This window comes from Pipistrellus kuhlii, unplaced genomic scaffold, assembly GCF_014108245.1.
Source record: "Pipistrellus kuhlii isolate mPipKuh1 unplaced genomic scaffold, mPipKuh1.p scaffold_m20_p_24, whole genome shotgun sequence".
Lineage (NCBI taxonomy): Eukaryota > Metazoa > Chordata > Mammalia > Chiroptera > Vespertilionidae > Pipistrellus > Pipistrellus kuhlii.
In genome coordinates, this window is record NW_023425523.1 from 2114250 (window position 1) to 2138085 (window position 23836).

Genomic DNA, 23836 nt, shown 5'->3' on the forward strand with positions numbered 1-23836 from the left:
GCGAAGGGCAAAGGGGCCCCTCAAGTAACTGCCGCGTCCTCCCCGCACGCCCATGGCAGTGGCCTTCGGCCGCCGGGCGCTCTGCTCAGGCCCGCACAGGGGGCAGGGCAGGTCTTCTTAAAAATATATATTTTTTATTGATTTTTTACAGAGAGCAAGGGGGAGGGATAGAGAGCTAGAAACATGGATGAGAGAGAAACATGACCAGCTGCCTCTGCACAACCCCCACTGGGGATGTGCCCGCAACCAAGGCACATGCCCTTGACCGGAATCGAACCTGGGACCCTTCAGTCCGCAGGCCGACGCTCTATCCACTGAGCCACACCGGCCAGGGCAGGACAGGTCTTTCTAAGAAGGTGACATCAGAGACCTGAACTCAGTGGCTGCCCCCTCCTTCCCCCGAGGCTCTGGACACGGGTCCAGCAGTTAGCGAGGCTCTGCCGGGCCTGCAGGGGTGGCTTCCCTTGTGCCATCACAAATCTCGTCCCCACTACAGGAGGGACGTGGGGCGGCTCGCCCTGGGCTCGCTCGGCCTGGTTTCTCTCTCTGATAAGGCGACCAGACGTCCCGCTTTTGGCGGGACAGCCCCGCTTTTTATCAATGTGTCCCGCTTTGTCCTGCGCTCCGCCCCTTTTTAAAAAAGTCCCCATTTTTAAAACGCCGCGGGACTCAAGACAAATTGTTAAAAATCAGGACTGTCCCGCCAAAAGCGAGACGCCTGGTCACCTTACTCTCTGAGTGTACCACACTGGGGCCGGCTTTCTGGTTTGAACGCTTCCTATGGCAGAATTTCTGGTCCCTAAAAACCTGCGTAGAGATCCAGGGGTTCAATTCAGAGGCGACTTGTGGAAACAGGTCATCTCTCTAAACCCAGGGTTGATACCCTGTTTCCCCGAAAATAAGACAGTGTCTTATATTAATTCTTTCTCCCAAAGTTGCGCTAGGTCTTATTTTCAGAGGATGTCTTATTTTCGGGGAAACACGGTATTTTGGGCAGATTTCCCCTGCCTGGGACTCGGGAGGCGGAAATACGGGACTAGAACATCCCTATTTGTTGGCGATTCAAACACGCAGGCAACACTGGGGGAGGAGAAGGGTGTGGATGATCTTGGTGCGGCTGGAAGGTAGAACCAAATGGGAAAGTGAAGCGGGACCCCCCAAAAAATAAAATAATAATAAAGACAGCTCGCCCGCATCCTCACGCCGCCCCGCCCCGGGCCCCAGCTCCTGGCTGCCTCACCCCGGTGAGCCCTGATGCCTCCGCTGAGCAGGAGAAAACAGATGCCAAAGGCCAGCGGGACCTCGTTAAGGCTCTCCCTCCTGAGGAAACCAGGGACTGGAAATGCAGCTCCTTCGGAGCGGCTCCTGTGCGGAGGGCCGGGGAGGGCCGGGCCCCGGCCCGCCAGAGGGGGAGGGCGTGAGGCTGAGCCGGAGGAGCCCCGGGGGACTGCGGTGGGAAACAGGCTGTTCCTGAGGCCACAGCCAGACTGCTGAGCCCGGAGTTTGGCCTTTAAAACAACATCTCTCCGGCCAGCCTCTGTCCAGTGGGTGAAGGGCTGCCACGTCGGAATGAGACCAAAGGTGGCCGCGGGGTTTTGAACGTTAGCCCATAGAGAGGCCTCACGGGCTCCAGGAAGTTGTTTTTCTTAAAAGAAAATATTTTTTTTTTTAAATTGATTTTAGAGAGGAAGGGAGGAGGAGAGAGAGAGAAACGATGAGAGAGAATTAGTGATGGGCTGCCTTCTGCATGCCCTGCACTGGGGATCCAGCCCACAGCCCAGGCCTGTGCCCTGGCCGGGAACCCAGCAGTGACTTCTTGGTTCACAGGTCGATGCTCAATCTCTGGGCCACAGCCCTGGGCCAGGGAGTTGCTTTTACAGTTTATTTTTATTTTTATTTTTATTTTAGAAGAAAAATGGGCATTTTATAAGTTGACCAAATTGTTAGTGGATTTTCAGTTGTTTCTGTCACATGTGGGTGGTGCCTGGCAGAACAGAGAAGTGACCAAAAGCAATGATTGCTGGGGGCTCCGGACGTAACCCATGTCTCCCCATCATTCCATGTGGAAACGTATCCATTAGGGTCCTGAGATGTTATAATCTGGGGAGTCCTGGGCGAGCTGTAGCGTTTCTGAGTCGGTGGCCTCTGTAAACTGGGACTGAAGGACGGTGGGTGAGAGATCATAAGGCCGGGAAGTGAGAACCCTCGGCAGAGAGGAACCCACACGTACAGAGCTCACCGAGTGCCGTCAGGGTGGCATGGACACGTCACCCTCGGTCGCCCTCTCGGCAGTGCCGGGGGCTCCGTGTCTGCGGATCCAGGCCGCAGGCTGGGAGGCAGAGCTCTGACAAGTCCAGGAACTTGGACCTGAGATCAAGCGATCAGTCCGTGGCGGGGCGGGAAGCTACGCCAGTTTGATCAGACATTCCTGCTCTTCCCTCTACCCGAGCTGCTGATCCAAAGTATCAGGGACAAGTGACAATCCCAGGCGATGCCCCCATTTCTAGCGGGAGGCGGTGGCGATGGCGGAGGGCTGGCTCCTGCAGGTGGGAGGAGAACAGGGAGAAAGTCGGGGGCGAGACTCACGCTCTCAGTCCGGTTGTGTGTGGAGTCTTATCGAGGCACTGCTCCCACGGGGCAGACCCAGCCGGCAGCTGCTGTGGACCACCGTCCGGGCAATCCAGAGCAAGCCAGGGCTGACGCAGGAAATGCCCCTGATGAATTCTAACAGGGAGAGCCCTCCTGCCTGGCACAGTGCCTGGAATGCAACCCCAGTCCTGGCTCCGACTTAGTGCAGCCCCGTGGCCCCAGGGACCCGACTGTCCCAGGGCCCTGCCCCCCTCCCTCCCCCCAGCAATCCTATGGCCTCCACATGAAAAGTGGGTTTTTGTGGTTGTTGGTTTGGTTGGTTTTTAAGCAACTTTGTTGAATTTTCTCCTCCTGGTTGATGTTTAGCCTCCGGGGACAGAGTCTCTCTGGGCCCTTTGGCTGCTCTCCAGGAACGCTAACCTTCTCCGGAGGGGGTTGATCTGAAGAGGGGAAGAGGGGAAATGCTTGCTTTTCAAAAAACACCTCCTGAGGGAGACGCCGCTGCCTCCTTTTTGCACCGTCAGGGAAATCTCATCCTCAGATAAGCGATTTGGGAATCGCTGGCCGGCACTTCCGGTGAGACGCTGCAAGGACGCGTGTGGAGAACAGAGTCGGCCCGTCAGCCGGGGGCCAAGGTCTCTTTGTTTGTGCCCCTGTGGCCTTTCCTGCGTGCCTCACCCTGTCCCAGGCTCTGCCCTGCTCTGAGTTGGGCAGGAATCACATTCCCCGGAGGCACACCTGGCTCGCCCTGTTGGGAATTGGGAAAAGGCATATGGCGTGCCTTTTGCCTGCATTCACTAACCTGATAGTTTGCTCCCTGCGCATTCTTCTGAGTAGAACTTCCTAGGGTGAAGGGACACTTGTTACATAACATCATTATTTTTCTAACCGCAAGTCGTGGGGAGGATGCTGACTTCCTTTGTTTTGCTCCTCAGAACATGCTGATGTGGAAGCAGGGTTTTTAAAGAATTAAGCACTTTGATGAATGGTATTTCTACCCCCCACCAGGTCACTGGAACTCACTTACTGTGGAAACATTTGACATGAAAGATGGATGATTTATCCGTTTTTCTCTCCCCTGAGGATCTGTGAAAGACCAACAAAGGAGAATTAAGAGTCTATAAAGAAGTGGGCAACCAATGGGTTCCACTCAAGCATGCCAACTGGAGTCCACGTTCACCAGCTCCCAAGCAGGAGGGGGGCCTCTCTCTGACAAATGGAACCTCTTCAGGGTTGTGGGTGGGTCTAGTGGTGTGGATTGGTCCAGTGGGATATGGGTTGGTCTTGTGTGTGGGTTGGATAGTTGGGTGTGGGTTGGTCTAGTTGGGTGTGGGTTGGTCTAGTTGGGTGTGGGTTGGTCTAGTTGGGTGTGGGTTGGTCTAGTTGGGTGTGGGTTGCTCTGAAGATGCTAGTCATGGGCAAGTCTATCTCATTCACCACATCTCCATTAGTCAAATAGTAGCATCATGTGGCAGTGATTTTTAACCTTTGTCATTGCATGGCACATATAAACTAATTACTCAACTTCTGCAGCACACCAAAAAATATATTTTGCTGATCTAACAATTTTGATTTACTCATACCGGACAGCTATTGTTGTATTGGCTATTGTCATTTTTTATTTGACATTATTAAGGAGAAGAGGTCAGTGCCCTGACTAAGTAGTCAAGTATTGCATGTTCTAAAAATTCTTGCGGCACACCAGCATTCGAGGGTACTTGGGTGAAAATTGCTGTCATGTGGTGTTTATATGAGCATAAGAGTTTTGTCCCTAATCATGACTCTAATACATCCTCAGGGAGGATGGTGATGTAATTATCGATGGTGTATCTCATATAAAGAGACCATGTGCGTACACCCTAGGGGATGGGAGGGAGAGTCATATGCATTTATGAAATCAGGTGTCAGCCAGAGTACCCGCCGGCACAGAGTGACTCAGAGCAGGGAGCCGGCCCCGGGCAAACGTGTGAGGTACGTTGCTGCTTGGTGTCTCCCAGCGTGTCTGCCTTCTCTCCCCTCCACTCTGACATCCCTCTCTTCCCTCACTACCCACACTCCTCCTCCTCCTCCTCCTCCTCCTCCTCCTCCTCCTCCTCCTCTCTCTCTCTCTCTCCCCTCCCCCCCGCCCCCTCTTCTTCCTTACAAATCTCCAGGATCCACAAATGATCCAAAGCTTATCCCTCCAGAGGGTAGAAATGACTTAATTTGCTATTTCACTCACGGGACTTCAGATGTAATTAAACAAAGGAATGAAGGCTTAAGTGCAGACTTGCATCCATGGGGGAGGGGAGGGGCTGTGAGGGCTGAGAGCTTCCTGGAGCCTAGAATTGAGTGGCCGAGCTGAGCTGACTCGCCCCGGCTGCTAGATGTCTCAGCAGCCTCGGGCACAGTGACAACTTTCTTCATAAAACCCTGCCTGGCAGGAAGGTCCTGCCTCATGCTCATGGCGTCCCCGTCCCTCTGTCCAGAGCTCCTCAGATTCCCTGCTGGCTTCACCTCTCATCAGCCTCCCCTCAGAGGTTTTCTTTCTTTCTTTCTTTTTTCCCAAGAAAAACAATTTTAAATAATGTTACAGGCAATAAACATTAATATTTCAAGAAATAATATATTACCAAAACTATACTAACATAGTATAATACCACAAAAGCTGTAGGAAATATTAAAAATCTACAAATAACAGGATTACTTCTAAAATATTTTCTTTCTCTAGGGCAGTGATTTTCAACCTGTGCCACAAGAGTTCTTAAAACATGCACTACCTGACTAGTCAGGGGCATCCACCTCTTCTTTCTCAAATTGTCAAATAAAAAAATGACAACAGTCAACACAACAATAGCCGCCCAGTGGGAATGCCCCGTCCAGTGGGAATTTCCCAGTGGGAATCTACAGGTCATATAAGAGTAGCATCTTCTTGGTCACATTGCACATTAAGGTTGCATCTGACTGATTAATTCTTGGTACCAGAAATCCTGATATACAAGTACAGGCATCTGATTAAAAAAAAAAAAAAAAAAGTCACGGGTGGGTAATTGCTATTATTATTTCTGTAAACCAATAAAAATTATACCTATTGTTTTTGTCAGATCGGCAAAAAATAACCTTTTTGGTGTGCCGCAGACTTTCAGTAACGAGTTTACTGTGCCATGAACTGCCACCCGGCACCCCCTTTCCTGGCCTGACACCCCGTGTTTGCGGGGGCTCAGTGTTCACCCCAGCCCCTGGCTGGCCTCCTTCAGCGTGGCCTCCTCCTCCTCTCCCAGAGGCCTACGCCCTCCAGATGCACAGGAATCACTCCACATACGGATTAGTTTTATATTAACGCTTCATGAGATACTTGGTTTGCAAATATGGTTTTCATTTCACAGGCTGCCTCTTAACTTTGTTGGCTGTTTTCTTTGCTGTGCAGAAGCTTTTCAGGTTAACGCAATCCCACTGGTTTACTGTTCTTTTTGTTGCCTGAGCTTTTGGTTGCAAGCCCCAAACATCATTGCCAACATCAACGTCAGGGAGTGTTGGGCAGGAGTTTCACGGTTGCGGGCCTTCCGTTGTCATCTTCAATCCATCTTGAGTTTGTGTGTGTGGCCGGGGGTGGCGTGAGGCCAGACTCGCAGATCCTACCCAGCTGCCTCTGGCCTGCTCGCTCTGCGCGGACAGGCAAGGCGATGCTGGCCTCTCCGTCTGTCTCTCTCATCAGCCCAGCAGGGTGCTGGCCCCGGGCTGGCTCCTTCGGGCACGGAGAACGTCCAGGGAAGGGCAGTGTCCCCCAGGAGGGCAGCTAGGTGGCACTCCCGCCCTGCCCAGGGCCCGGCCGCTGCTCCCGGCCCAGGGCACCCCTGCTCTAAAGCTCATTGTGATGCACACAGACGATTCGGCTTATTCCTGCGTTTCCAGGCCAGACACACACGGAGGCGAGGCCGGGACCCATCGCCTCTCTCGGCCGCTTTCCTGAAAAGCACTCTGCATCCCCCCGGGCGGGGAGAGAGCTCTCTTGTGTTATTTATTGTGAAAAAGTGCAGAGCTGTGCATTCTGTGGGAGCTGAGGGACAGGGGTCCTCCCTCCCCAGCGGGCCAGAGGGCGGCCCCACGCACTGCCCTCCGTGTCCGCGCCGGCGGGCCGGGGGCGGGGGGCTCCGTGCCAGCAGTGTCCAGGGGCAGCAGGCGGGGCTGGCCCTCGGGGAGAGGGCCTGACAGTGACCTTGGCTTCCCCTTCGATGGCCGGGGACATTATGTTCCTTCCAGCCTGGTGGACGGGCGCCCGGCCGGGGGGAGGGGCTGTGCCCTTGGAGGCCTGTTTTTGTACTTAGCGCCTAGGGGGAGGCCACGGGTTCGAGCCCCTCGGAAGTGCTCAGCTCCTGCAGGGCGTCCGGGGTGGGGGTGGGGGTCCTGGGGGAGCCCGGAAGCCCAGTGTCCTGCCCGGCTTCATGCTCCATCCGCTCTGGGGCCTCCGGGAAAGTCAGTCCCTCCCTCTCCCGGGCCTTAGTTTCCCCGGTTACACACCAGGATGGTTAGATAAAATGCCAGGACAACACGAGCTCTCAGACAACAGCGGGCATCTGTCCCGAGAGCCTCAGGTGGCTTTTGTCAGTGAGTCTGCGGGACGGCCGGGAGGCAGGGGAGGCTGTTAACCCATTGCACAGAGGGAACAACTGAGCCCAGAGGGCCTCGCTCACTCCCTTGTCTACAGCACGTGGCCCGGGAGGGCTGGAGACGGCGTGCGGGCAGGGCGCCCAGCTCTGCTTTCCCACCAAGTGTAAGGTGACCAGACGGCCCGCTTTTGGCAGGACAGTCTCGATTTTTAACAATTTGTCTCGCGGCATTTTTAAAAAGTCCCGATTTTTGGAAAAAATCGGGACTTTTTTAAAACGCCGCGGAATCTTTCCAAAAATCGGGACTTTTTTTTTTTTTTAATATATATTTTATTGATTTTTTACAGAGAGGAAGGGAGAAGGAGAAAGAGTTAGAAACATCGACGAGAGAGAATCATCCATCAGCTGTCTCTTGCACACCCCCTTACTGGGGATGTGCCTGCAATCAAGGTACATGCCCTTGACCGGAATCGAACCCGGGACCTTTTAGTCCGCAGGCTGACGCTCTATTCACTGAGCCAAACCGGTTTCAGCAAAAAATCGGGGCTTTTTTAAAAATGCCACGGGACGAGGGACAAATTGTTAAAAATCGGGACTGTCCCGCCAAAAGTGGGATGTCTGGTCACCTTAGCAAGCGCCCTCCCTAGACGTGCAGCATCCGCCGCAAAGTCTGCGGTTCTTGGGCCTGGATTGGCCGTTCAGCCTGCGCTCTGGGTGCGGGCCCTGCACCCGGCGCCTGCGCTGGTCCCTGTGGGTGATGTCTGCACCCAGGGGGGTGCTCGGTGTCCGGGACGCTATGCAGCTGGCCGGTGGACATGTGCATGCACACGTCCCTCCTGCAGCTGGCGGCTGACCCCGAGGGCCGACCCCGGCGACGGGAGGGCCCGTGGCTGGACAAGAGGCAGCCGGGGGCAGGGGAGAGCGCATTCCTCTGAGCGATCACACACCGCCCCAGGCGGAGCAGGCCGGTCCTGCCGCCCCGACACGTCTGTCTCCGAATCCAAAGATGCGTGGCCTGTGGGACCTTCGCCGGACCCGGACGGAGGCCTGTGAGATGCATCCCTTCCCTCAGGGCTTCGGATCGGCCTTATCTGCCCAGATGATGAGGTTTTTGTTTGGAATTAATGAGAGAGAGAGAGAGAGAGAGAGATGGCAGACCACCCCTTCTCTGGAGAAAATTCGGGTTCTGTTTATGACTAACAGCTGACACCAGCAGCTGCCATAAGAACAACCCCACGTGCACCCCGATGGCCACGTCAGCTTTAGGGGCCCGGAGAAATTCTTCCCGGGAGAATGCGAATGGGGTTTGGGGTTTTCTCTCTGTGGCCTCCAGTGGTCCCGGGGACCCCGCTGCCACAGCAGACACGGTCTCTCAGTCTGCGTCCCTTCCACCCGCTGGCAGCCGGGGCCGAGGTGCCACGGGAGGGCTGCCCTTGTGGGGGAGCTGGGAGAAATGTGACGGAGAGAGAGAGGAAATGCCAGCAGGAAAGAGGAACAGTATGTTCAAGTATGTCATTTTTAAAAAGCCTTTAAAAAGCACAATTAGAAGAATCCGGAAAGCGTTAATAAAGCACAAGAGGAAACTGAGATCCGTCCGCGTTCGCACTGTCAGCATTTTAGCGCGGACCCCGCTTAGTGCTAACCACTGTCAGCATCGTCATTGGAGCTTTCTGGTTATTTTTAAAAAATATATTTTATTGAATTTTACAGAGAGGAAGGGAGAGGGATAGAGAGTTAGAAACATCGATGAGAGATAATTATCAATCAGCTGCCTCCTGCACACCCCCTACTGGGGATGTGCCCGCAACTAAGGCACATGCCCTTGACCGGAATCAAACCTGGGACCCTTCAGCCCGCAGGCCAACGCTCTATCCACTGAGCCAAACCGGTTTCGGCTGATTATTTTTTTGCAAAGAAACAGATGGTCCCAGGCACACAGTTTGCCAAGGGAGCAGGCTGTGGTTCCAGCCCTGCGAGGAGAGGCAGGTGCGGAGAACAGCCAGGGCAGCGCGCCGCCCAGTGGTCTGTGGGACACTGAGGTCCGAAAGGCTGGCGACCGCTGCTCTAGGCGTCTCTCCTGCGACAACACTGTGAGCCCCGAGCAGGTGGTTTGGGGGTCGTGGGCCCCTGTGTCCTGTGCCTGAGGCAGTCAGGGCCACCTGCCCAGGCCCCGGGGAAATCATTGGGTGGACACAGTATTCCTTTCACAGTTGGTCACTTCATCGACATAGCTTTTCTTTTTTTGTTAATCCTCACCTGAGGATATTTTCCCCCGTTGATTTGGGGCGGGGGGAGGAAAGAGAGAGAGAGAGACAAACAGACAGAGGAGAGAGAGAGAGAGAGAGAGAGAGAGAGAGAGAGAGAGAGAGAGAGAGAGAGAGAGAAAGAGAGAGAGAGGAGAGAGAGAGAGAGAGAGAGAGAGAAAGATAGAAATAGAAAAGGAAAGAAGAGAGAGAGAGTGGATGGAGGGAGGAGAGAGGAGGAGAGAGAGAGAGAGCGAGAGAGAGAGGACCAAGACACAGGGAGAGAGAGATAGATAGGGGGAGCTCCGGAGCGGAGGAGACAGCCTTAGGTTGTGGAGAGAGAAACACCGCTTAGTTGCCTCTCGAATGCTGGCAGAACGAACCTGCAACCCAGGTATGAGCGGTTCTGCCCTTGATAGGGAATCGAACCGCTGGCCTTCAGTGTGTGGGCCGATGCTCTACCACTGAGCCACACCAGCCAGGGCAAGCTGGTCACTCAGAGCCAGATAAGTGCCTCCCAGGAGCCCTCAGTCCCCCTGTCCGCCCGGGCTGGCTCGCTGTCCCTGTTGGACGCTCACTAGCGCCTGCAGCTGTGCTGAGGAAGGTTCAGCCTTCAGACGCGCTCTGCGGGGGCCGGCCCTGTCCCTCACTGCCCAGCTGCTCCAGCAGCAAAGGCGACGTCATCGCGCTGGATGTTTTTCTCGGGGAGCCTGTGCCCCCGGGAGAGCGCTTTAGGGGGATTCCAGGGGTCACAGTCAGGCCGGCTCACTGGCCTTCACTGCTGCGATCGGGGTCCTTGGGGACCCACACTTTCCTGCGATCCAACAGGATCTGGGTTCGGCCCGACCTACACAGACCGGCTTTGGGGGAAGAGGGTTGAGGCAGTGAAACCGCTGGTGCTGAGCGAGCGACGGGCCCACTGCCCCTGCACTGTCTTCCAGCGGGTTTGGCGGGAGGCCGGGGCGGGAGGCGTTTTGGGGGGTGGGTTTTTCCTGTCAAAGAGAAAGGCCTTATGAACACAGTAACCCCGGCCACGAGCTGTGCTCGCTGACGCCTGGCCGGTTCCAGAGGAGAACGGAGCGCCTGCGTCTGAGAAGGGGTGGGGCCGGTGCCTGGTTCTGAAGTCCATGGACCCACAGGCCCGGGCGCCCACAGCCTCGTGGCTGGGGTGGAGGGCTCCAGAAGGGCAGCCGGCCCTCCGCCCTGCGGGCTCCGGAGGGCATTCCTGTCGGTGTCACCGGGGAGGCGGCAGGGAGACTGTTCTGGGGCCACCTGACTCCGCTCTGACGTCCGCGAGCGCCAGGCCTCCCTGTGAGGGAGGGGCCCGTGGCCCCGGCGCTTCCCCACGCCCACGCCAGCTGCTCCCGCGGGGGACTCGCCGAAGCCGCCGACATCTCTGCAGCCTGGAGGGAGCCCCGCCGTGCAAACAGGACGGCACGCCCCTCGGGACACGGGCGGTGAGCACGCAGCTGCCCGCAGACTGACTGAGCAGCTGCTGCGCTCGGGCCCAGGCGGGCAGGGAGCTCCCTGTCTGGTTGGTGCAGCCACACCCTTCCGGCCGGTCTGTCACAGGCCACTCGGCGGTGCCACGGCCGCGGCCGCTCCCCGGGAGGAGGCGGACGCCCGTGGACGATGCCTGGCCGCCTCCCCGATCGCAGGGCCAGCTCCCTCCGGGCGAGGCGGGCGTCCTGGGAAGGGCCCCTCTGGGGCTGCGGGCAGGATTGCTGGCCGGGCCCAGGGCTGCGGGTAAACACCGCTCCCCCGGGAGCCCGCTGGGCCGCGCTGGCGCGGGCTGTTGATCCCGGTTTGGGGAGGCGTTTCTCAGCCGCGGCTTCTGGGAAGTGCCGCCCCCGCCCTCCCCGGCTCGGGAACGTGGTAAGGAGCGTGCCGGCAGCTGAGCTGTGTCCGGGAGAGGACAGGGTGCCGGGAGGCCTCCTGCCCAAGCAGCATGCGATGGCGGCTCCTCCCGGCGTGGGCTCCTCTCCGCACACCGCCCTCTGTCCGTCTGACCGGCCGCGTGGTTAAACCCCGGCCGGGTGGCTCGGTGGTGAGCGTCGACCTAGGAACAAGAAGTCGCAGTTCAATTCCTGGTCAGGGCACATGAAGGGGGTGTGCAGGAGGCAGCTGATCCATGAGCATCTATCACCCTTGATCATTGATGTTTCTATCTCTCTCCATCTCTTTCTTCCTCTCTGAAATCAGTAATATACATATTTATATTTGTATTATTATAAATCAGTAATGTAAATATGTATTTATATTTATATTATTATGCATTCAGAGATTCAGAGATCATAATAATCTGGCCACTCAGTGTGTATAGATATAGAGATAGAGATAGAGATAGAGATATATAGGTATATAGATATTAGAGATATAGATATAGATATAGATATAGATACAGATACAGATACAGATGATATAGATATAGATATAGATATAGATACAGATACAGATACAGATATAGATATAGATACAGATACAGATACAGATACAGATATAGATATAGATATAGATATAGATACAGATATAGATATAGATATATTGTAGATACAGATACAGATATAGATACAGATATAGATATAGATATAGATACAGATACAGATACAGATACAGATATAGATACAGATATAGATACAGATACAGATACAGATACAGATACAGATATAGATACAGATATAGATACAGATATAGATACAGATATAGATACAGATATAGATATAGACTGCGATGTACTCCTGGACACCTCACTTACATCCTTTGGGTTTTCACTTTCCCTGAGGCCAGTGGACAGGATCCCTGCCCGGCGTCCCAGGAGGCGGACGGGGGGCCGATGAGCCGGGCGGAGGAAGGCGGTGGAGAAAGGAAGGGCTGCCCACGGCCCTCCCTCTGCCTCCTGGGGAGCGAGCTCTCCCGCCGTCCTCTGCTGTGTGTCCCGTCTCAGTGCGCACAGTATCTGTGAGCACAGACATCGGGCTCCGAGGGGGCAGCGGAAGCCTCCCGCCCCACGCGCCCCGTCCGTGGCACCGGGCGCGGGGCGCAGCCACCCAGCCCGTTCCCGCCGCTGTCGTCGGTGAGCCCAGGACAAAGCGTCTGAGTCATCCCAGCACCTGCCAGACGCGGGAGGGAGAGAGGTGGCTGCTCGCCCGCATCCCTCCCGCCCGCTTCGGAGAGCGGGACGGCTGGCTGGGCCGAGGTGCCCCAGCCCGGCCGCCTGGGCAGTGCCCGCCGCGCCCTGCCCGCTGCTGCTGAGGTCACATCTGGCCATCGGAAGGCGCTGGCTGCTGACTCGGAGATAAGCCGGCTGTCCGCCTGCCAGGGGCCGCCATGTGGGAAGCCACGTGACTACCAAGAAGCGGAGCCCATGAGTAAGACTTCGTCCAGTGAAAGCGAAGCCGCCCACTCGCCAGCTCGAGGGCCCTTCTCTGCCGCCTGGAGCGCTGCCCCCACCCCATGTGGCCTCCTCAGCCCAGAGGCCTCCGCCCAGACCGGCGGCTCCTGGCCATCGTTTCTCCAGTCCACGGGCCTCCGAGTCCCCTGTGGGCCGCGTGCTCAGGCACACCCGGGCGGGGGGAGGCACAGTGAGGACTGTGGCTGTGGTTGAGGATGGAGACCTGCGGGACCCAAAGGGCACCCCCAGGTTGACGGCAGGGGTGCTGCCGAGGTCTGGGAGGGGGAGAGGGGCTGAGGGCAGAGCCTGGGCTCCCGCCCGTGGCCGGGAAGGTGACAGCCTCCGCGGGGACAGGAGTGCAGGGAGGCGAGCAGAGGGCGGAGCAGGGCTGTCCACCGGGCGGGAGGGGGAGGTGCCAGGGAGCAGGGAGAGGCCAGCGGGTCCGATCCCGCAGGGAGCGCCAGGGAGGTGGGCGCAGACCGGGCAGTGAGCTCGGGGCAGGGCGCCGGGCACGGGCACGGACACCGCCTGGCACAGGCGGAGGTGCTCTGTGAGAGGCTTGATGATGGCAGTGATGGAGCCGGTGCTGGAGGGGCCGCGGGAGGGTGGCTGAGCGCTGTGCGCGGGCGGAGCTCGGGGAAGAAGGCGGAGGAGGCGCTGGTGGGAGAGGAGCTGTCCCAGGAGGGAGTGGCTGCGGGTGGGTCTTCCCGGGCAGAGGAGAAGAAACAGGGTCGCTTCTTGAAATGAGGAAATGATTCCGTGTTACTGAAAAGCCAGGCTCCTTTTTGTTGTTGTTGTTGTTTAATATATTTTATTGATTTTTTTAATTTTTATTTTACAGAGAGAAGGGAGAGAGGGCTGGAAACATCGATGAGAGAGAAACATCGATCAGCTGCCTCCTGCACACCCCCTCCCCCCACTGGGGATGTGCCTGCAACCAAGGTACATGCCCTTGACCGGAATCGAACCCGGCACTCTTCAGTCCGCAGGCTGATGATTGAACGATGCACATACACCGAGTCAAGAGAAGCTGAAGGACCCTCCCAAGAGACGCACCAGCCGGGGCCTCGCCGCCAGGAGGCCACTGACTGTGAAGTAGGGTGAACTCCGCTGGGATTCCCCTCGTCCATCTCCAAGCCGACTCTGCCGGGCCGATGCCTCTGTGAGCTGTGTGTTTCCACAGCAAGTTTACATGCAACCTTGAAGATGTGTATGTATATTTACACACACACACACACACACACACACTCTCGCACATGCACATGCACACGCACACACACGTAAGACTTGGGCTTAACAGTAATGTTCCCTCCTGTGACTCAGGTTACGGCCGAGCTGCCTGTGGAAAAGGGTCCCAGAGGTCCCGCTGTCTAGTGGGGAGACCCGGTTTGGACTCCTGCTTCGTCATGACCCTGGGGGACCCCTTTCTCCGTTTCCTTTCGCCCCGCAGCCCATCCCGCTGGTGCCGAGTGGCTCAGACAACCACGTCCTGTTCTCGCCCCTAATGTGATGCGCTGAGCATGCTCCCCGGGCCGGCTCCCCCGGGGTCCCCCTACCGTGCTGGCCCCAGAGCTGCCACGTGCTACGTGGGCACCACAGAAGGCTCACCACTGGGGGGGGGGGGGGCAGGATGCCTCATCAGCACCTCCTCGCCCCTCCGCGGGGCGGCCTTTCTAGCAAAGAGCTCAGACCCCTGACAGGGAGTCAGGGCAGCAGGAGGCAGCAAGTGGAAGCTTCCAGTCCTCGCTCAGGCCACGCCTAAAACTCCCGAAGGTCGTTCCCACCATAGTTATGGGTGGGGCGGGCAGGGGCCGGCCCGGGCTCCAGGTGAGGAGGGGACACCCCGCGGTGAGGGGTGGCTGCCCGTGGGAGGTGGGAGAGAACCGAGGGCCGCCCGGGAGGCCGTCCTGGCCAGGAGGTGCGGTTGGCGAGCTACCTGGTTCGGCTGCACGGAGCTGCAGCAGTGACCCCGAGGGTGACCCGGCGCCTCGGCCTGGCCTGGCCTGGCATGGCCGGGGCATCAGCTCCCACGTGGGTCACACAGACTGGAAGTCCGGGCGGGGCGGCAGCAGCGGGGGTGGGACACGCCCAGGGCTGACCGGGCCGGGAGATGATGTGGGAGGAACCGGCCGGGGCCAGTAGGCATGAGATCTGCGGCCAAACGAGAGCTCTGCCAAGGACTTGCTGGAAGAGCCGCAGCCGGCGGCCCCGCGGGACGAGGGCCAGCGGGCGGGAGCCGGACCCAGGAAGTGTCCAAGGGCAGCGGCTGCAGAGCCGGGTGGGGCAGACGAGTCAGTTATTAATGAGCTGCTTTGAATACTTCATAAGGCGGAGGCCGGGCGGGGCTGAGCCTGCAGGAGGCAGCGATGGAGGACACACACTCAGGAGCTGAACCTGTAATTATCCAGGACGGGGAAGTCTCTGGACCTGGCTGCTCAGCCCCTTCCAGGCTTCCCTGCAGAACCTTCCCTCCGCGGCCGAGGCTCTATAAAGCCTGTAACACCGGGGCGGGGTGGGTGGGGGGATTCCCCACTCTTGTTGAGAAGTTATTTCACCCCCTGCCCCCCACAGTGGAGAATCTCAGAATGTTTGCGGGGAACGCTGGTCCTTCCTTCCTCTCAGAGGCCGGGCGTGCAAGAGGCCACTCAGCAAGAAGCGAGTCCTGCCCCCTCAGCGTGGAGCCGGCCACCCACATGCTGGCGAGTCCCCACAGGCCGGTGTCCCTCAGGGGCCACATGGCACCGAGCGATCTGGACAAATGAGCCCCCGTGGATCCCGGCACGCGGGCAGATTTGCCAGCTCCAGAGCGGCTGCCGGCACCGCGTCCGAGGCAGGCCGTTCAGGCCCAGGTGCCTCTGAAACCAAGTTCCGTTAGACCCACGGCGGGGGAGACCGTCAGAGGGAAGATGCTTGCGGGCCACCCGCGGGATCGGGGACTCAGCAGAATATTCTTTCCCGCAGAGGCTAGCATGAACCCCCTCGTATTTGTTTAAAAAAAGAAAAAAAAAAAAATCTAGCCAGAGGCTTACACACAAACGTGCGGCGGCCTCGGGATGAGTGCTTCTGTGAGAATCCCGGCGGCCACATCCGGTCCGAGCAGAAGCCCCGCAGCGCCCGGAGCGAGAGCCGGTGGCGAGTCCGGTAACCCAGGGAGGGCGGCCAGCGCAGACCGCGTTCCCAGAACGGCCCGGCCCGTTAATCAAACGCCTGGAGCTGTTCCCGGGATGCTTTTGTTTCAGAGTCTAGACAAAACCCCCAGATAACCTCTGTGCGGGGCCTATCGCCCATGGGTGGGAGGAGACAGTGGGTGTCCGCGCTATCGGAGGGCCTTACGGAAAGTGGGGCGGCCGCAGGGGGAGGCCGGGCAGGCGGTGGGCCTCGGCCCCAGGCGCAGCGGCTTCGGGAGGCGAGCGGCGAGGGCAGGGCCGTGCCCAGGGCCTCAGAAACACGTCCACCATGTGGAGGAAGTTGATCAGACTCCAGCTTCCCCAGAGGACGCGCATAATCTAATTATTAGCGGACTTGGCACCGGGTCCGTTCCCAACACAAAGGCGTGAGCTCAAGCCGAGGAAAAGGCCGTTTCGTTGGAAGGCGGGTGCTGGGGCTGAAATAACCAGAGAAAGTCCTTTCGTTCTCGCCGATGACTCCCGAGTGGAAGCCCCGAGTCCCCGGGCGGCCCCCGGAAAAGGTGACGCGGACGAGAGCTTACCCACTCCCCCGTGACAGGGCCATTCACGGGGGTGGCGGCCCTCAGACGGCTCTGTGCTGTGCAGAGGCCTTCCAGCCGAGCGTAGTTAGGACATTCCCATCGTCCCAAGGCTTTCTGAGGACCGGGGTTTCTGAGAAGCTCCAGGAAAGCATGTCAGAGATTCGTACACATGAACGATGCAGGTCAAGGGCACTCTGACTTGGCCAGCCGGATCCCGAGACTTTACCCGGAAGCACATCTGTTCACGGTGGCCAAAGGCAGCTGTAAATGCTCCCCCAGGAAGTCACACAACCAACAGACGGCGGCCGAAGGCCCTTTCCCTCCCACCACCACTTTCCCCATCGGCTCAGGACCCCGAAGCTGCCTCCCTCCTCCGACACCTCCGCTTCCAGGCCTGTGCCCCGGGGAAGCATGGCCGCCTCAGAGCTGCCAGGATGTCCGCAGCGGCTTTATTCAGTCACCAAAGGCTTGAAGGAGCCCAAATGTCTACCAGCAGGAGAGCGTTACGAAACGCCAGGGGAAAGCAGGCGGGGCGTGGATGGATGTCACAGAGGCGGACAGAGCACCAGGCACCGTTTCTTGGCTGCCGTTCTGGAACCCCGATAAAAGGTCAACGGACCTCCGTGGTAGCCATGGAGACATCGCGGCAGAAAACAAACACCGAGGTCACGCCGGAGGGTCTTGCAGAAGCCGGGAAGCGAGCCTTCCAGGGGAGAAGGCGCGGCCCCTGGGGCGTGAGGGGCCGCGGGGTCCCGGGAGGAAGGTGGGGTTGGGTGTGGCTAATGGCCGCGGCAGCGGCCCAGCAGAGCCCACGGCTAAGAAGGCAGGGCCTTCCCCCGGGCTGTGTGGCCTCTCAGCCCACAGTGCTGCCCACCGTCCCCTCGGTCACAGACACCTGATGGCTGCCTCCGGCCGTAGTTGCACCAGAGGGGAGCCTGGGACAACACAGACACCAGGCCCATTGGGATAGAGTGCCGAACGCCACTGGCTGGCCATGAGGGTCCACTCCCTGCCAGCCTCCATTCATTCATTCATTCATTCATTCCCTCAGCAATCCCTCCCCACACACCCCACTCTCCACCAGGCCCGTGCTGCCGTGAGGGCTGGGAAGGCCAGCACCCCTGGCCTCCGACCTTCAGGAGCTCATCAAATGAGGCTTCGAAGATTAATCTGCCGAAACCAGTGTGACTCAGTGGATAGAGCATCGGTCTGTGGACTGAAAGGTCCCGGGTTCGATTCCGGTCAAGGGCATGGACCTTGGTTGTGGGCACATCCCTGGTAGGGAGCGTGTAAGAGGCAGCTGGTCCATGTTTCTCTTTCATCAGTGTTTCTAGGTCTCTATCCTTCTTCTTTCCTCTCAGTAAAAGAATCAATAAAATATTTTTTTAAAAACCACAAAGATTTATCTGCTTCCTCTTCCAGGATTGCTCTTATCTTATCTTCTCCACCTGGTCTTGCTCAGGCTCCAGGATTTAGCCAAGAGTCACCACCTCTGACGGACAGTGCGGCAGATGGGCTGGTTCCTCTGCAGAACACCCTTCCTACCTCGTCCTCGTCCTCCTGCCACTCACCCCGCGAAGCTCAGGGCCCACCCCTCCCCTCTCTGCAGGCTCCGGCGCCTCAGGGGCCTCAGGGACTCTGTCCTGCGGCCTCCCTCGGGGCTCAGAGCCCGGCACGCGTGTTTGCTGGACGTGTAACGGCGTGCCACAGAGTGCCCGAGGCTCCAACTGAGAACCGAGTACGTCTGGGGTCCCAGCCCCACGCGGCTAGCACCGACCGACCGCTTTTATCCCTTTGAAATGGACATGGGTGCTCCTTTCAAAACCATTGCTCGGTCCTTTTCACTTTAAATACAAAAATAAATGGGAATTTCTAAACGCCATTGTGCCATCAGGGTCCTTGGGCAGCCCGAAGGCCACTGACGGACGCTTGGACGATAGAGAAACTCTCAAGAAAACTAGCCCCCAGGACCAGAGTCGGGGGACCGAGCTTCCTGCTCCTTTCCAGGCCTTGGTCTCTTCGTTAAGGAAATTTTTGCTGTTGTTTAAAAGAAGATAGGGTGTCTGATTGCTTTCAAGCTCCCCTCGGCCACAAGCTTCATGCGCTATAATCCAGGAAGCAATGTTTTAAGTAAATTGAATTTAGAAAGTTAATTCTCTTGTCTGACCTCAGGGTCTCCTCTGTCGGAAGCCATGGGGACACCGGGAATATTTTCTTTTTTTCTGCCGCTGATCCTTTCTGTGAACCCAGGCGTTTACAGGTAACGAGCGAGAAAGTCCCCGAGGGAAGCCGACTTCAAGGGAACATTCCGACGCCCATTGTTCCTCTTGATTTCTTCTTGGCAGAGGCACCTCAATTCTCGCTGCCATTGCATGTTTTGAATGTCGTCCAATGGGGCAGGAGATTCCGTGGTTATTTCTAGCTCCCTGTGGACAGCTCCGCCATGGGTGGGTGCCGGGCTCTCTGGAGCCAGTGTTGACCCCCAGCTTCTGGGGTGTGGCAGCCCCATGGGCTCCCGCGCCAGGCCCTCCGTGGTGACCCGTCTTCCCGGCGACAGGCTGTCACCGGGCTCCTGTATGGTTCAGCCTGCTTCGTTCCAGCTGGAATTTCCAGCACCCATGATGCTGCCCAGAGAAACCAGGAGCTGCTGGTTGACAAGTCCCTTTCCGAATCAGGGTGCCATCGCGTGGGGGGAGAGAAGTAGATTAGAGTAATAACGTGCTGACTGAGTGCCAAGTCTGGTCTCATTTACTCTCCACAGACACCCTGGGATAGGTACGGCTACATGCCCGCTTTATGAATGGAGAAACGGAGAAGTTACCAGTCTTAAGAATGAGTAAGTCCATCTATTGGTTCCACCTGGACTACCTTTTCTCCACAACATGTTCCCACATTCATATACCTTTAATCCATGAGAGCTGTAGGTGCGGTCAGTGCATGGGTAAAGGGGCACTTCCAGATGGCCCTGGGTCACTGGATCTCAAGGAAGGATGGTGACAGCACCACACTCATCCTTGGCTCCAATCAGAGAAGCCCAGTCTAGATCATGCCATTATCACAAGTTTTCCATATGTCACTCCCCATCAATAAATCCTCATATTCCCAAACCACCACCGTTCCCAGGGCTCCCTCCATCATCGGCAGCGCTTACCAACTAAATAGCTTGGAACCATTCGTGACCCAGGTTCAGGTCACTGCTTCCGATTTGATACAATATTTTTATTGATTTCAGCAAAGAAGGGAGAGGGAGAGAGAGATAGAAACATCAATAATGAAAGAGAATCATTGATCGGCTACCTCCTGCATGCCCCCTACTTGGAATTGGGTATATAATCCAGGCATATGCCCTTGACCTGGATGGAACCTAGGACCCTTCAGTCCTCAGGCTGACGCTTTAACCACTGAGCAAAACCAGCCAGGACTGATTCAATATTTTAATGACCTGGATTAAAATCCACGTATTTCATCAGACTGGCTACACTCTTAGATATGGGGGTCGGATCTCTCCATTCAATAGCAATATTCATCAGATGAGAGGATCCATGTCTCAGAATCCACAACACATTCATGCTGTATCCATTCAGAGCCAACCCTACATTCTAACATTCTCTGCATTTTAATATTTTACCATCTCTGAAATCAAGATGTCTTATAATCAACATCTTATGACTCCAGTATTTTTCCCCCTTAAAAGCTGTTATTAAAGTAATGATGTGTCTTCCCAGCAGAGGCAACTTAGAATCAAGAAAGTGTGGTATTTGTAAGAAATGTGACAGACAGGTTTGTAATCTTAACATATTCAGAACTCACACACAATGATAATAAAAGCAGTAGGACCTTGAGAGGTAAACAGGCAAAGGACACACACTTCTCATTCACATAAGAAAAATGTAACTAGCCATCAATATTAGCACTCTCTCCAGTACTCAAATAAATGCAAATTAAAATAAAAAGGAAACTACATTTTTTTTCAGATTAGCAGGAAATATATATATATATATATATATATTTTAAATCCAGTGCTAGTTAGAATAAAACAGAATGGGCACTGTCACCAATGCTGATGGGTAAATTGGTACAAAATTTCCACCAAGCAAGTTGGCTGCATATATTTAAGTTACTCATATGCTTACATCTTTCTGTTCTTCAAGAACAATAAGAAATAGGCTGAAACCTTACAATAAGTAGGAAAACCTCAGGATTCTAAATTTACATGCTATCACTACCTACCTACAGTTATGTGAGGAATTCAGGAAAAAAATTATCATACACTGGGCCAAGGTGTCAATGAGTGATCTCACTCCCAAAGGAAGCGATGGAAATGCAGTTTACCACGATGTCTGCCCTTGTAGGTGTGTGTGGCCAAGTGTTCTTAGCTTTAAGACTCAGAAGCCTTGACCCTTGCATTTTCAGTTTGGGGGCTCGGTGTTGGGAAGCTTGTTGTTATGACATCCAGGTCCTCTGTGGAAACCCTGGCACCTCGCTGGTTAAACTTAGCCGAGCGGCCTCCTCTTCCCGGATGAGGAAGTGTTCCTGTCCCCGATAAGGATGCTATTAGTCAGCTTTTTATTATCTCCGACAAATAGACAACGGTCGGCGACAGGCCCCGTCGTGTAAATATTTATGTACCCAGAAGTCCGGCCGAGCCTCGATGCCGCTAATGAGCGATTGTGAAATGAGAATGTGGCAAGGCTTCCTTCTAATGGGGCGCCCCCCCCAAGTCATCCGATCACAGTAACCAGTGTCACCCCAATACATTTAATGAAATAGAGGGGGAATTCAATACGGCCTTGGCATGGCCGTTCCTCCTCCTCCCCGCCTCTCAGCCTCATCTCAGTCTTGCAGTTTTCCCAACAACCAGTGGGGATTAATACTAAGCTTATACGCTGTATTCCCCCCAAATCTTCATAAATTCCTTCTTACAGTTACTGCGCCATGTACGTATACTCTGGGCGCCATGCTGGTGCCAAGGATGGAACACGCGGTGGACAAGGAGCCGAGGACTCCGAAGAACGTAGTGTCACGCTGATATGTCCGGCGGCGTGGGCATGCATGATGAGTGGCACAGCCTGGGAGAAGCAGTGCCATCGTTTGTATACGTGGTTGGCCCTCATGCTGCTCTCCCCCAGACTGACGTTCTAGTCTGCCCTCGTTTGTTTGCTTGTTTGTTTGGTGCTGGGTCGGGATGTGTTTCTGGCCTGCAGGGCGCCTGAGCCTGCCATGCCCAGAGGTCCCTCCCCTCTGCGCTTTCTCAGGCTGTTCCTTCCTCCAAATCCCAGAAGAGCTGCCGTCCCGCACGTCTCAGTATGAACTCTTTCCCGGCCAGCCCCTCACTCCCCTCCCCTGTACCTGTCTGTCCTCTCCCTCTCCCGCCCCCACTGCGGCAGAGAGGTAGACCAGCTGGCTTCCGGCGCTGGGCCAGGGCCCGGCAGTGCGAGGGGACTGCCTTCAGCGCCCGGCGGCGCTTCGAAGGGGCTGTGTGTTCAGGCTGCAGCGAGGGTGTGGGGCTGCCCACAGGGAGCTTCATGCCTTGTGCATGCAGACCCTACAGGTGCTTCATACCTGTGCACACAGACCCTACAGGTGCTTCATGCCTTGTGCATGCAGACCCCACAGGGAGCTTCATGCCTGTGCACACAGACCCTACAGGTGCTTCATGCCTTGTGCATGCAGACCCCACAGGGAGCTTCATGCCTGTGCACACAGACCCTACAGGTGCTTCATGCCTTGTGCATGCAGATCCCACAGGGAGCTTCATGCCTGTGCACACAGACCCTACAGGTGCTTCATGCCTTGTGCATGCAGACCCCACAGGGAGCTTCATGCCTGTGCACACAGACCCTACAGGTGCTTCATGCCTTGTGCATGCAGATCCCACAGGGAGCTTCATGCCTGTGCACACAGACCCCACAGGGAGCTTCATGCCTGTGCACACAGACCCCATAGGGAGCTTCATGCCTGTGCACACAGACCCTACAGGGAGCTTCATGCCTGTGCACACAGACCCCACAGGGAGCTTCATGCCTGTGCACACAGACCCCATAGGGAGCTTCATGCCTGTGCACACAGACCCCACAGGGAGCTTCATGCCTGTGCACACAGACCCTACAGGGAGCTTCATGCCTGTGCACACAGACCCTACAGGTGCTTCATGCCTGTGCACACAGACCCTACAGGTGCTTCATGCCTTGTGCATGCAGACCCTACAGGTGCTTCATGCCTTGTGCACGCAGACCCTGCAGGTGCTTCATGCCTTGTGCACGCAGACCCTGCAGGTGCTTCATGCCTTGTGCATGCAGACCCTGCAGGTGCTTCATGCCTTGTGCACACAGACCCTACAGGTGCTTCATGCCTTGTGCACACAGACCCCGCAGGTGCTTCATGCCTTGTGCACGCAGACCCTGCAGGTGCTTCATGCCTTGTGCACACAGACCCCGCAGGTGCTTCATGCCTTGTGCACGCAGACCCTGCAGGAGCTTCATGCCTGTGCACGCAGACCCCGCCGGCCATTGTCCCCACCGGAGCCCGAGATGGCGGCGCGGGGAGGACGGGGACAGGCCCGTCCCGCGAGCTGAACACAAGTGTTCGCATGCCTCCTTGGGGAGACGCTGCCCATCCATCTTCCTATTCCTGAGCCGCCTCTTCACCGGGCGCAATCCGTCACCCACCCTGAGGACAGATAAATTACACGGCGCCCGTGGCGTTGACCTTCAAGGGAGAGGAAGCCGTGCTGGTCCAGGAAATCTCTCGGCCACTCACGGTGTGGCCCCGGGGCCTCGCTAACCGAGGGTGGAGGGGCTGAGTCTCAGTCTGGCGGCAATTTGCAGCCGGTTTGGGCCTGGGCCGGCCAGCAGGGGAGGGGCCTCAGACCATCTCTGGGAGCCAGGACGGCCCCCGGCCGGGAGGGGGGGGTTTAAAGGAGAGTGCGATCAGTGGCCAGCTGCTGAGATGCCAGGTTCAATGCCACTGTACTCATTGTGAGCCCGCTTCTGCTGAGGGTTCACCGGCCACAGAGACAGCTGTGAACACAGCCCTGCGGCCGGCAGGCATGTCGGGGTCCAGCCCTCGTGGATCACAGCACACTCTCCGGCCGCTCCCCCCCTCACCGCACACACAGCGGGCGGGCAGGGACACACAGGCGTGGCTGCGTGGCTTTCCTCCTTGAGGGTTTCTGTGCTCATCTGTTTTCTGGTGAAAGTGGACAGACACTGAGACAGAATGGCCGTAAGATTGATTTTAAAGAAGAGGCCCTCAGCTTCTCCCACCCCGAGCTGCTCCTCCTCCTCAGCTTCTCCCACCCCAAGCTCCTCCTCCCCCC

General features: G+C 56.7%; 2 protein-coding genes across 2 annotated transcripts in view; one reads left to right on the top strand and one right to left on the bottom strand.

Annotated features, from left to right (window-relative positions):
* The window catches only part of CDC14A (cell division cycle 14A), a 66994-nt gene extending 62162 nt beyond the window's left edge, over positions 1-4832 (top strand). Inside the window, exon 17 of the transcript XR_006742560.1 lies at positions 4821-4832. The gene's annotated coding sequence lies outside the window, so the exon portion shown is untranslated. The remainder of the gene's footprint in view (positions 1-4820) is intronic.
* Positions 4833-9758: 4926 nt separating this feature from the next.
* Positions 9759-12686, bottom strand: LOC123652996 (collagen alpha-1(I) chain-like). The gene is made up of 2 exons (XM_045587031.1): positions 12174-12686; positions 9759-11477 (listed from the first exon to the last, which is right to left on the bottom strand). The coding sequence occupies exons 1-2, from the start codon at positions 12684-12686 to the stop codon at positions 10653-10655; spliced, it is 1338 nt and encodes a 445-aa protein (XP_045442987.1). The 3' UTR covers positions 9759-10652.
* Positions 12687-23836: the final 11150 nt, after the last annotated feature.

Coding starts and splice junctions, on each gene's coding strand:
- LOC123652996 (XM_045587031.1), bottom strand. CDS start 12,686: ATGGCCAGATGTGACCTCAGCAGCAGCGGGCAGGGCGCGGCGGGCACT. Junction 11,478..12,173: donor AAAGTGAAAACCCAAAGGAT/GTAAGTGAGGTG, acceptor TCTTGTTCCTAG/GTCGACGCTCACCACCGAGC.